The following is a 13,843-nucleotide window of genomic DNA, read 5'->3' on the forward strand; positions in this document are numbered from 1 at the left end:
CAAAGGCATACTGTGAAGTGGTTTAAGAGTAGAGTGGTGTCTGAGTGCTTGGGCTTGATTCCCAGTGTTTCCCTTGACCTACCTTGGGCAATATGTTAGCTTGGGCTGGCAAAACAGAATACCACAGATGGTTCCTTAAACAACAGCAATTTCTCAGTATTCTGGAAGAGAGAAGTCCAAGATCAGGATTGGCAGGGTTGGTTTCTGGTGAGAACTTTCTTCCTGGCTTGCAGACTGCCAGGTGCTTTCTCTCTGTGTTCTCACATGAGACGGAGAGCTCTGGTGTCTCTGCCTCTTCTTATAAGGGCACCAGCCTTGTGGATTAGGGTGACACCCTATGACCTCCCTTAATTACCCCCTTAAAGGCCCTATCTGAAAATGCAGGCACATTGGGGATAGGGCCTCAACTTATGAATTTTGGGGAATTCAGTTTATAATAAACAAGATACTCACCCCCTTTCTGCCTCCTTTTCCTCTTCAGTTAGGTGGGGCTAACAATAGTACCTCCCTCACGGTCATGGGGACTAAATGAAGTGGGATGTTGTAAGTGCTGAGATGAAACTATGCCTGGCTTGCAGGTATTCCATGGCCATTGGTTACTACACACATTTTTAAACCAATTTAAACTTTTTATTGATTACTTCTTAACTACATAATGCGTCTCCAGATATTTAAGAAAATGATTGTAAAAACAAATAAGTCCAAAACACCAGTCTCTCTGGAAACATGTGCTGAGTTGTTTGGGGTTTTCTTTTTTGCACACAAACATAGACATAGCCTTCACTTTGTCGTGTAACATCCCTGCTTTGGCACTCACCACATTCATTTTTTTTGGTCAACATGTCCCAGGAATATTGAGAAAATAATTAGTGTGAGATTTTTCCAATGCTTAAAACCATTTCTCTATCTTTTATAACTAAATCCTAGGTTTTAGTCAATGTCAACTTTTTCCAGCCAGGCGACTTTGGGATTATGAGGCCATGCTGATTGGGGTATCAATGGGCCTGGCCAAGAGGGGGAAAGAGAAAAAACAAAAGAGAGATACTTAATAACAGAAAGAATGGTTTGCCACCAAAGTTATGGGTCTTTAAAGGTAGCACAGTGTTTTAGAAAGATCCTGAGACATGTAAGTTATTACTTCATCTATAATTCTCTACTTCACTTCAGTGAAAGTTCAGCTTTTTAGCATTGCAATGTCTCCATCTCCAAGAGAAAGGTTCTGATTTCCTAAGGTCTCCTAAACCATTGAGTGGGTTATTTTTTCTTTTTAAGGCAAATTCAGAAGTATATTTTTTGTGTGGAGAAAACTCTTATACAAGGGGATAAGTCACAGCATTGGCCTGAACTTTAGGTGACTGTTATACTGCCTTTAAATTCCAAGAGATGAAGTGCTCAGAACAAAGGTTGGAAGAAGATAAGCAAGGTCACTCATTTCACTCAAAGATAAAAGCTCATCTGGCATTTTCAGGTGTAGGAAGTGCAAGGCCATAGGAAATAAAAAATGCCCATGTTTCCTTCTCCATCTTTCTGTCTAGGTCAAGCATAGGTCCTCTGTGTACGTTCAATTCTTCGAAATGCACTCTTGAATTATTTTAACATCTACTCTTTTAGAGCTCAAGGACTGATCTCATTAATTCTCTTGAGAAAGAGAAGGTACACTCTAGCTTTGTGGGTAGTGTGGATTATTTGTATTACAAAGCATACAAAGCAATTATTTAAGGTAGTACCTGCTCTGATGCATTTAGGTATTTCACAAATCATTAACTGCTCGAGAGAGCTGAGAAACAGACTGAAATGGAAACAGCCATTTCCAAGTGACGATGTTTTTTTGTTTTTTTCCAAGATATGAAAAATAATAGACTCCAAGCTCCTGCTGCCTCTTTAGCCTAGAATACATATTCTCCTTTCCTCTCTTTAAGTTTCGTGTGGCTAGATCTCAACCATCCATTTAGGGTCCAATTCAAAGTTTTGGAACCTCCCTAATTTCTTTGAGTGACTGTCTCCTAAACCATTAGGATACAGAGATTCTTACCACACTACTAATATGTCCCCATTGCACTGCCCTTTTCCTTATCACTCCCCTTGGACTGTGGGCGGGGCTGTGTCTGTGCTCCAGCCAGGCCTAGCACAGATTGTGTGTTTGTGTGTGTGCAGAGTCAACTTAGACATTGTTCATGAAAAGAGTGGGTGTGGTAGAGACAATTCCCAGCTCTGACCTACATTCCCCAGGCAACATATTATTTCTCAGGCGTGACTTTCCCTGCTATCCTTCGTAGCTCTTATGGTTCACCAGGCATCCAAATAGATTTTATGTGCATGATTTACCCCTTCAGATAATAGCCACTATTATTATCACATCAGTATATAATGGACCACTGTGGTACCTGTTACGCAATTCAGCGCTGCTCCCTCTAGTTTTCTTCTGTGATGAAGTCATCAGTGACCTGCAAAGGGAAGCAGCTTCAGTGAGGGTCATGAAAGAAAGTACCTTCTCCAATCCTACCTGTGCTGACGTCTTGACAATCACCTTTGGGCATGTTCAGTCCATGCATTTAGTCTTTTTTTTTCCATTCATTCTCAGACTGCCACTGAGCTGGTTGCAGTTGTCCACATGGATGGGATATGAAGGTCTTTGCCTTCAATATAGTCTAGATCAGTGGTTCTCAACCTGTGGGTCACGACCCCTTTGGCAGTCGAATGACCCTTTCATAGGGGGCACCTAAGACCATCCTGTATATCAGATATTTACATTACAACTCATAACAGTAGCAACATTACAGTTTTGAAGTAGCAACGAAAATAATTTTATGGTTGGGTCACAACATGAGGAACTGTATTTAAAGGGCCAGAAGGTTGAGAACCACTGGTCTAGATGAACTAGGAGAATATAAAACAGAAAGTGATTAGGAGCACAAGAGTGGGACAGTCAGAATCTCTGGAGTTAGTATAGTGACAGCCCTCTGTGCCTCTCTCCCACCCCAGATTCCATCCCTACCCTCACTCCTTGAGTGGGTGTTAAAGGGGCTGTTCTGGAAGTGGTAGAATTTAAGGTAAGCTTGGAAACATGGGCAGAGTTTCGATGACCTGGGTTCCTCACCCTCAGAAACTCAAAGAAACCCTTTAGAATACTGCTTTTTTCCCCCTTTGACATTTTGCATCTGGCCACAGCCTGTGGCTGGAGGGTAATAGGGAAAACCAGCTCTTACCTGAGAATCAACCTCTCGACTCTCATGCTCTGTTGTGTGTGCCAGTGCCTCCTATCCATGTCCTCAGTGAGTGATGACAAGAGTCTTTCCCTCGGGGCTCTATATCTATTGGCTTTCAAAGGTATATAATTCTGTCTAGAATATTGATTAGTTCCACAAACATATAGAATTATATTGAAATGATGTTTTTTTAAGTTGAATTTTAACCTGATGACATCTCTTAACTTCACGGGGGTTTTGGTGTCTATTTCCCCAGGATGAATTCCAAACCTACTCTCGGAAAAAGGTAATGTGGATCTACCTGTCAGCATTAAACGGCGCATTTGGTCTCACTCCTGACCACCCTCTCATTACAGATGAGGAGTGTCTCATAAATAGAGCTATAAGAAAGCCAGAACTAAAGGTAAGTACATTCATGGTTACTGCTGAGGCTAGAAAATTTTAATCCCCCCCGCAAAAAAAATGTAAGATTAAATTCAGATCCTCCACTGTGTTAATTTTCAGTTGACAGTGTAGAACATTTAAATGGTTATGTGCAACCTTGATGACAACCTTGGACCAATTACTAAATTCTGCCCACCTCTAATATTAATTGCTAATAAATTGGGGTATACCAAGATTAATATGATGCCATGTATATAGTAAATGCTCAGTACATATTAGCTCTTAGTAGAATCAAGCCCTGTATAATAATCTATGTAACAGAGTTTATTGTGCAATAATGTTAATCACCAGGAATAGCCCAGGAGTCACCTGCAAGATGACCTTATTTTGAGTCTGTCATTCAAATGTGTTTGAGTTATTTCCACCTCTCCATATTAAATGAGCACTGCTTGGATTATGACTAGTTAACATTCATGACTAGTTAACATTCATATTAAAATATTTTATATGACTGACCATTTTCTCGTGTGTGTGTGTGTGTGTGTGTGTAAACAGCTGTTTAAATTAATTTTATGAGCTCCAGGTCAATTTAAAAAAAATAACAACAGTCAATTGTTGAACAGTTTCTGTATTGTCAATTGTTATTACTCAAAATCAAAAGAGGTCAAGCACCTCCAACTAACAATAGCTTAATCTGTTAGGTGGCCACTCACCTGGAGAAATAAACATCCCAAATCACCCTTATGGACATGGCCTCAGAGTATGATTAAGCTCTGGCACCTTTAACTGCATCATACAAATAAGTGGACAGACAAATGAAGGAATGCTCAAGTAAAGAATCAAAATATGAGGAAGGGGCAGAGATCTTGGAGTGGAACATTCTGGTACCCAGCCTTGATATCTTCATTTACCAGCATAAGGCACAGGGAGTTTGGCTAGTTACTGCCTTTCTGAGCTTTGAGTTTCTTAATTTGTAAAATAAGAGTAGTTACTTCATCTTTGCCTGTTTCTCAGGAATGTTTGAACCTAAAAGGAGAAGAAGGATATTAAGGTGATTTATATTCATAAAGGACTGAAACTTTCATTAAAATTAGAGATGTCACAGGCTCAGCCATGACAACACTGATGGCAATAACAAACACAACAAAACGAAAATGATAACCAGTCAGGGCCTTTTAGAGGGAGCTTGGAGACTGCAGCTAAGAACTTTGTCAAGTTTGCAAACATAAGCTCAGAGAGACTCTATAAACCATCTTGTAGGATTGCATACAATATTGAAACCCAGGGTCTAACCTGTTCAATAGGATGTCCTTACAACATATTCCAATAAGAAATGAAGAGTAGGAAGCCCAGGGAGAGGAAGCTTCCTGGATCTGAGCTGAAAGAGGAAATTCACCCTGCAGCAGATCCCTGATTTTCTAATTACTATTTTTTTGGTCTCAAATTCCAGGAAATGGGCAAATAAACTCCACCTCTTGCAAGTATAATGCTTACCCTCTTACCAGCCTAGAGCCTCAGAAGGTGATGAGGGAAGCAGAGAAACTCTAGGCAGAGATATTTCCTGCTAGGGGAATCTCAAAGGCATTTAAAAGGTCTATGACAGAGTCATTCTTCTTACTCTGAAGAATGGCTTTAGAAATTGTCAGGAGTTAATGGAATTTCTTTTTTCTGGCCTGAGGTAAAACTTATCGGTAACCTCTTTATTCCTCATTATTGCTGCCTTCCTCTGCTGATGTTTTGTGTCCAATATGTTTTATAAATTTCTCAATCTCAGTTTGTGGTTTCACAGCCTCTTGACCCATGTTCTCTAACTTGGCAGTGGCCTCACATTCTACCATCATTTGTCCTTTAAAATTTTTCCAACACGAATTTTGAACTTATAGACTTAATAAAGTAGGGAACCCTCCCTTTATACAATTCCTGGAAGTTATGGGATTTTCAGAACTTCTGAGACTAGCCTGATTATTAGATTATTTGAGAAACTGGACTTGAGGCCAGCTGGGCTTGAGTTTGAATTCTAGCCTTGCTTCTTTATAGCTTCAATCTTGGACAAGTTACTTAATCAAAATGAACTTTGGAGGTGAAGTGAAGATGAAAATAATATCTGTCCTACCACAGGGTGATGAAAAAGACTAAAGAGGATGTGCAAAAAGCTCCCAAGTACTCATAAACAGTAGCTATGATTATAATCCGGCACCATTAGCAAAATTGCAGGGAATATGGGAAAGGAAAAGAAGATGTTAGGCAAGAAATTTGAGTTTCAAAGATGGGCCATGACAAATATCATAATCTGTGCTGGTTACTTTCAAATACTCTTCTTCACTCGAACTTGCAACTTGTGAAGGAGAAAGAATCATTTCCAGTAGCAATTAATTCAAACCTTATGCTCAAAATCAATTGGAAAATAGGATTTATTTTTAAAAGATATTATGCAACCAACCTCATTGAAATACACCTATTCTGTAAAAACAAAAAGTGCAGCATGTAACATTCTTACTTGGTAACTACGTGTGTGTGTGTGTGTGTGTGTGTGTGTGTGCATGCTTACATGCATGCACTGTGTACCTTCACATGTATTTATTGAACAGAGTTCAGAGATTCATTTGAGGTAGCCCAGGTCTTGGAGCTGAGGAATTTAAACTCTATGTCTAGTTGGCATGTGGTGTACAAAACATTCTTTCTTTTATTTAATAAAAAATGTATTGAGCACTTATGTACCAGCTATATACTTTTCCCAGTTTTAGTATTTATCTAATTGTTATATTGACTATAATATTTGTATGTATAGGACATGTTCAAAGGAGTGGCAATGGAACTCAATAATGATCTGACCTCAATTTATTCACCAAAATACTGAGGTGCAGAGACATTTAGTTGAAGTTCTCAAGGACACAATCATTAGAGTAGCTATAAAAGGAAGTCTTGAACAGTTTCTTGACTTTGGCTGCACATTAGAATTACCTGAGGAAATTAAAAAATATTTATGCCCAGCTGCACCCCAGATAAATGAAATCAGAATCTCTTGGAGGTGGGACCCAGTATCACAACTTTTTCGATGCTCTCCAGTTGATTCTAATGGTCAAAATGAAGCTATAACCATTGTTCCATAGCAATATGACAGACTCACTGCTTTTCTTTGTGCTTAATTAGGTAACCAGTTAATGGAAATTCAGATTCATATACAAAGTTGCTTAAAGAAATCAGAAACAAAAAGGCAAAATTGCTATAAACATTAGCCTTTCCTTTCTTTCCCACCCTACTCTCAGATCCTCACTTCCTGGAGCACTTTTTCTTGCAATAACCTTATCACCCTCTTCTAGTACCTGCTACCAGCCTAATCCTCTTTAGTGCCCCTTTTTTAGTGTACTCTGCAAATTCGTTGACTCTAAGATAAAGTTCTACATACCTCATCTAGCATTTAAGGCAGTACTATCTGATCTTGTTTATTTTTTCCTTCCTTCCTTTCTTTCTTTCTTTCTTTCTTTCTTTCTTTCTTTCTTTCTTTCTTTCTTTCTTTCTTTCTTTCTTTCTTTCCTTCCTTCCTTTCTCCCTTTCTTCCTTCCTTTCTTCCTTTCTCTCTCTCTCTCTCTCTCTCTCTCTCTCTCTCTCTCTCTCATTAATCCTCACCAGATAATATTTTTTCATTGATTTTTTAGGAAGAGTGGAAAAGAAAGGGAAAGACAGAGAGAAACATCAATGTGAGAGAAACACATCAATTGGTTGCCTCCTGCACAAGCCCTGGGGAGGAGCCTGCAACCAAGGTACATGTCCTTGACTGGAATCGAACCAGGGATCCTTTTGGCCTGCAGGCTGACACTCTATCCATGGAGCCAAACAGGCTAGGGCTGAGTTTTATTTATCTTTCCACCCTCCTTCTCTATTTCTTAAACAGGCACACTGACTTGCCCCTCTTCCACAACTAACTTGTGCATAATGTCTTTGAAATGCTCTCTTGCCATCTCGTCTGAACAAAATTCTTCCAGTCTTTCAAGGCTGCAGCTCAGATGTCATTTTCTCCACGATGCCTCTGTCACCTGCCTTCTCCATATTTCTATAGTATTTCAATACTATATTTTTACTTTTTTAAATTTCTTTGACTTATTCATATTTGATGGTATGGTATAGTTTTCTTTGCTTTGTAATGTATTTTCTTTCCTTGTTAGGTTATAAGGTAGTGGAATGCGGAGACTGAGTTTTATTCAGATACTTATCCATATAATAGACCCAAGATTCAGGTTGTTTGAATGATGACTTCTAATGAAGAATGCCATTTGTGTAGTCGAAAAGGATAAGACAAGTTAGGAAAAGATAAAATTTTAAATACCCATAGTAGGGCTCTATCTTTGCTTCTTCCACAAATGCTTCTTTAGCCATTAAACATCGTATATATGCTGATCCTCAAACAAGAGACTTTCTTAGTACTTTTCTTTTGTAGGTGAGATACATAAAAGTGCAGAAAATAAGATATGTTTGGAACAACTTAGAAGGACAGTTCCAGAAAATTGGGTAAGTTGTTTTAACAATTACAAACAAAGAAAATATTATCTCAAAAATATTACTGCTAAATATATCTTTCTCATTATTATTATTTTAGCTCTTTGGAAGACTGGCTCAGTTCTGCCAAGATACATCTAAAATTTGGATCAGGTCTAACAAGAGAAGAACAAGAGATTAGGTACCATGCGAATTGTTATCTACACCTATTCAAAAGGATTCCTACCAGTTAGCCAAATAGATAAGTTAATCATTATCTTAACTGATCAACATCAGAAAACATTATAATGCTCTCCTTAGTTGTATTGAATTAAATGCTTTTACATATATTATCTCACTTTATCAGAGTAGCTTTGTGAGGCAGGTAGAACAGACACCTCATTCATCCCAATATAACAGATGAGTAATCTGAGGCTAAGAGAGGTTTAATGATCTGCACAAGAGCACACAGATGGGGAATGATAAAAAACTGAGTCTCACACTTCTGACTGTAGGTTTGGTGCTCTTTCTTTTCTACACAAGTCTTCTAAGGTTATCATAATAATAAGGTTGAGCCAGTTTTGACTGCAATCAGGAAATATATATTATCCTATGATAACATAGTTAAATAAAAATTGTGGAACGGCAGAAGAATACCATGCAAGACATACAGCTCCACAATTCCAAATCACTTACTAGGCAAAGAAGTTCTAGGAAAGGCATTGGATTGAATATCAAGAGCCTGTCACTAATTCACCCTGTGGCTTTGAGCAAATAGTTTCTCTTGTCTGGGCTTTAGTTTCCTAATGGTTAAAAGGGGGAGGAGAACTCTATAAAGGCCTTGCTGGTCCTAAGTTCCTGTGATTCTCACATTCCCCTACACCCCATCTCCTGTACCTTAAATAGATTTAGAATGTTGCAGTATCAGCATCACCAGGAAGCTTGTTAGAAATGCAGAATCTTAGATCACATCTCACCCCTATTGAATCAGAATCTTCATATTAACAAGATCACAAAGTTATTCATATGAACATTAAAGTATGAGAAGCACTGCTCTAATGTATTCGACCAAGCCATTGGATCTGAACATTTATGTAGAAGGAAAGAGTGGAAAAGAAAGTAAAAGGCTAACCACAGAGAAAGTGGTTAGTAATCTCAACTGCAAAGAACTCATAAAGGTCATTGCTGTGATAATCAAAGAAACACATCTCTGGGTCTTCAATTAAAGGGCTATATAACTGTGTAGAGCTATTTTTGAGAACACACCACCTTTTCATTCACATTGAAACAAAATTGAAACAGCTTCCTATAACTGATTGGGAGTAGGAAGGTAGTTACAGTATTCCTTATCAGTAGAACTACTCTCTCCTATTGGCCTCCTTTGGAGCCAGAGTTGGGGAGCATGCCAATCTTGAAACACTTGAATGAGACAATTGCTAATATTAAATACCAAAATTGCCCTGAGGGAAATATTTAGACTTCAGAAAGAATCTAGTTTAATAGATGCAGTATGATTGTATTTATTGTTTTGGTACCTGGGTATCCCTCCCCCTCCCCAGTTATTTTGAGAAGGATTAAGGGTATGTCACAAGGGAGGCTTACATTAATCCCCAAAATGAGAAAGTGAATATGAACTAGATATTTTTTGAATGGGCAAGAAATGAGTTTCATTTTTATTATTAGTTACTGAGTGATCTGTGATCTTTCCCAATAGGAGGCTAATATGTGGGCCTAATACTATTGATGTTGAAATCACACCGATTTGGAAACTGCTCATCAAAGAGGTAATATTACTTTTTTTGATGATGGATAGAAAATAAAAGAGTTTGGTTCTAGTCAAACAATCAAGAATGCTACTTGTTAATAGGTAACTATAATTTGGGATATTTTAAAAGAATGACAAACATGTTTTCTTTATATCTTTTTCTACTCTTTTTCTTGAAGTCCACCTTTTGTACACAATGCCTGACACAGTATAAGATATGATGCTCATGTGTGTACTTACCCCCACTGACTAGATGAATACAAATTCTTTTTATTTTTTAATCCTTTGTTTCTTAGTCTGTCTCAACTTTGTGTAACTAAAATAATCATAAAAATTGAAAACCTATTCTTTTCTTATGGGAAACATATGCAACTTCTTTAGCATCCAAAATTGTAGGAAGAAAAACATCTGTTCAGCCTTCTTAGTTCTATTGATCTCAAAGTGTGTTGTGAGGAAAAGAATGATTTGGCCATCATTTACTGAGCGAATTTTTCCTCTTTGGCTCTATCACTGGGTTTATTTTTCATTTTATAGTGATTATTTGTGAAACCACATAGCTATACTCTGGGTTTTCTCCTGCAGTTCACCTCCACTCCACATTGTCTTAAAATAAAGCTTATAAACTCAAGGTACTTTCTCAATATTTCTAGCAAGCTTTCAGGCATGAAAGAAAGCAACAGAATCTGGTAGGCAAAGTTCCTGTGTGCTTCTTCCCTAACCAGAGGCAAGATTACCACTCCTGTGTTAGACAGGCGGGAATTTGAGTAAGGGCACAGCATGTTTTCAACCAAAGCAGGATTACAACTGTTAGGAGTTAGTTAGCCTCTACTTTTCCCCAGTGTTCTAGATGCTCAGTTACAGCTTACCACTCTCAGCTTTGCTCTTATGAGGAAATACCACCTTCAACTCATCCATTAATGTAAAAGTCTTTAATGGCTTCAATTATGGCAGATACTGTGTCATAGAAAACAAGGAAGCATTCTAACTTTATACTAGTAAACCTGAACTAATACTTCATCTTTCCGAAGGCCAGTAAACTGGACATGATAATACCTACTCCTTACACAACTGTTGTGATAGTCAACATAAGAATATGTGAGGCACTACTTTGTAAATTTTAAGGGTAGTAATGATTAAAAGTAGGCACTCTGGGGTCAGATTGCCGGAGTCCAAGTCTTGGTCTAGGAGAGTCACAGCTGTGTGACCTTGGGCAAGTTTCTCAAGATCTAAGGTTCAGTCTCTTCATCTTTACAATGGAGATAAACAATGACATCTGTTTAATGATGTAATTATGAGAACTAAGTGAGTAAATTCAGGTGAAGTTGCTTAGTGCAGTGTTTGGCACATGGCAATTCCTGAAGAAATATAATAAGAGTATTGTGTGGGCGATTTATGTCATAGAGATGATTATGAAAATGAATGTCAATGAATAACTAAGTGCGAAGCCTAAATATCTTTCCATCTTCCTGTTTTTGTCTGCCAACAGGTTTTAAATCCGTTTTACATATTTCAACTCTTCAGTGTTTGTTTGTGGTTTAGTGAAGACTATAAGGAATATGCTTTTGCCATCATAATTATGTCCACCATTTCCATAGCTTTGACAGTATATGATCTCAGAACGGTAAGTTTTCCCACAAAACTTACAGTCTCAGAAAGAAAGCAGTAACAACTTTATTGAAATATGTTAGAAAGGACAGTCAGGACATGGTTATTGTCCACTCCATAATAAAAGAGACCATGTTTTTAATATCTAACACAATAGCTGATGTTCAACTACTGTTAGTTCTTTTTCTTCTCTCATATCCCAATTCCTAAACTTTCAAGTTATTTTTGTTCTCTCTTTGGCTTATTCATGGTGATTAGGCAGAAGATTATGCACAATTTATGAATCATTAATAAGTGAAAAATATATATCTAGAGAATACTGATGGATGTTGAAGATGATGGAAGAGGGGTGGAAGGTGGAGGAGTCTCTGAATAATATTAACTTCTTTGCATTTTATGTTTGGTTGGTACTTACTTGTCAAAGTCCAAATCCATATCATGGCTTTCTTTATGTCTACACCAGGGCATGTAGGTGCTGTTGGAAAAAAAGTCACATTGAACAGTTTAGTTGACTTCACTATAAATAATGAATGCCCACCTCATCTGGACAAGGTTTCAAACCAAATCTCCTTTTACGTTTCTGAAATGCCTAGCTGCCCATATCCCACTTTTCCTCTGATTCAGCAGATAACCTTGCCACATTTTTCATAAAGATAGAAACCATAAGACAGGAATTTGCTCAACTCTCCACTTTCCAGCTGTTGAATGACCCTTCTCTCCCCCTCCATCCTGCCTCGATCTCTCATTACAGAGGAGAAAGTGCCCTCTGCCTGCCTCGAGAGAGCATCCTCTCCAGCCTCCTCAGAGTGCTTATCCTTATCCAGTCATCGGATGATCCCTTCTTGCTCCCTCTCCTCAAGAGCCTTCTCATTAGCACTTAAACATGGTCAAGCTTCTCCCAACTTAAAAAACTTAAATAAATGAAACGATCCCTTCTCTTGACCATTCTTTCGCCTTCAGCTATTAGTCTACCTCTCTACTTCCCTTTACAGGAAAACATCTTGAGTTCTTTATGCACACTGCCATGATTTACTCATCTCCTTTTCATGTTTTGCCTATACTACCTAGATTCTTCTCTCATGACTATTTAAACAACTTTTGTTAAGGTCACCACTATGATCTTAAGGCCTTAAAATTAAGGTAGTTTTGATTTTTTTAAAAAGTAATTTTTAGCTATTTTTTTCTTAATAAAAAGAGTAATATATATGGATATAATAAATATTTCAAACAGTATAGATAAAAAGTAAATATTTCTCCCACTTTAGTTCTCCCAGTGTCCACATTACCTTTCAAGAGGCATCTACTGGGACCAGATGTTCCATATATTTTCAGCAATATTATACACATATGCATTAAATTGTTTTACACAAATGGAAGTACATTATATGTATACTGTCATTCACGTACTTTCATATTTTTACTGAATAAATCTTGAATATCTTTTCATATCTGCACAAATATGTTTTCTCTAGATGTAAACCAGGTTTACATTAATAGATGTTAGGTTGTTTCTAGTCTTTTACTATTAAAACAATGCCACAATGATGATTCTTGCACATAAATCTTTTCACACACCCACATACATGTATATTTATAAGTATATATAAATTACAAGTCTATAATTTATATCAAATATAAATACATATGTCATAAAGATATATGTATAATTATCTATATTTATATTGATATGAAGATATAAAACTTATGTAATTGAAATTACTTAATCATGAGCTAGGAACAGTATTTTAATAAATATTGGCCAAATGACCCTTACCCAAGTAATAACAGTTTACACTCCTCCCAACAGTAGATGAGTGTTTTCCTTATCTTTGCCAATATAAACAAAAATAGAATCCAATAAATTTAATAGTATGTTTTCCACTGAGTGGAGCACTTGTTCATGTTTTAAGCTGTTTGTTTCTTTTACTATGAACTGTATTCTTGTGCTCCATTAATTTGGTGCTTATTGGTCTTTTGCTGATTTTATGGTCTCCTTCCCACAGTGGATCCTTTCATTTCCAGTACATATTTCACTAAGCCTCTCAGTTGCATTTGACATAGTTAATGGCTCCAGTGCTTCTTTACCAAGTACTCTTTTCCTTTGGCTTCATTGACAACCCACTCTCCATGCTCTCTAGTTGCTCTTTTCCATTCTCATTTGTAGTTTATCCTCCCCTACCTGACCTTTTAAAATAATGGGTGTCTAAAAATAAGAACAATATGAAAATGTATACAACGCATACACTATCTTGTATACCATGTGTGTTCCATCTTCCACTCCCCCTCCACTTGTTCAATCACTTGTATTAGTTTCTTGTGCATTCTTCCAAAAATTGTTTTAGGCAACTTGCGCAGAATATAGATATATATATAGATATATATATATATATATATATATATATATATTTTT

At 37.3% G+C, this 13,843-nt stretch overlaps 1 protein-coding gene across 1 annotated transcript in view; it reads left to right on the forward strand.

Moving 5' to 3' along the window:
* Nucleotides 1-13,843, forward strand: part of ATP13A4 (ATPase 13A4) — a 111,305-nt gene that overhangs the window by 32,615 nt on the left and 64,847 nt on the right. The window contains exons 3-7 of the mRNA XM_023750553.1: nucleotides 3,463-3,609; nucleotides 8,026-8,096; nucleotides 8,185-8,265; nucleotides 9,778-9,847; nucleotides 11,315-11,449. Of these exons, the coding sequence (XP_023606321.1) occupies nucleotides 3,463-3,609; nucleotides 8,026-8,096; nucleotides 8,185-8,265; nucleotides 9,778-9,847; nucleotides 11,315-11,449 (504 nt within the window). The remainder of the gene's footprint in view (nucleotides 1-3,462; nucleotides 3,610-8,025; nucleotides 8,097-8,184; nucleotides 8,266-9,777; nucleotides 9,848-11,314; nucleotides 11,450-13,843) is intronic.

This window comes from Myotis lucifugus, unplaced genomic scaffold (assembly GCF_000147115.1).
Source record: "Myotis lucifugus unplaced genomic scaffold, Myoluc2.0 scaffold_14, whole genome shotgun sequence".
NCBI lineage: Eukaryota > Metazoa > Chordata > Mammalia > Chiroptera > Vespertilionidae > Myotis > Myotis lucifugus.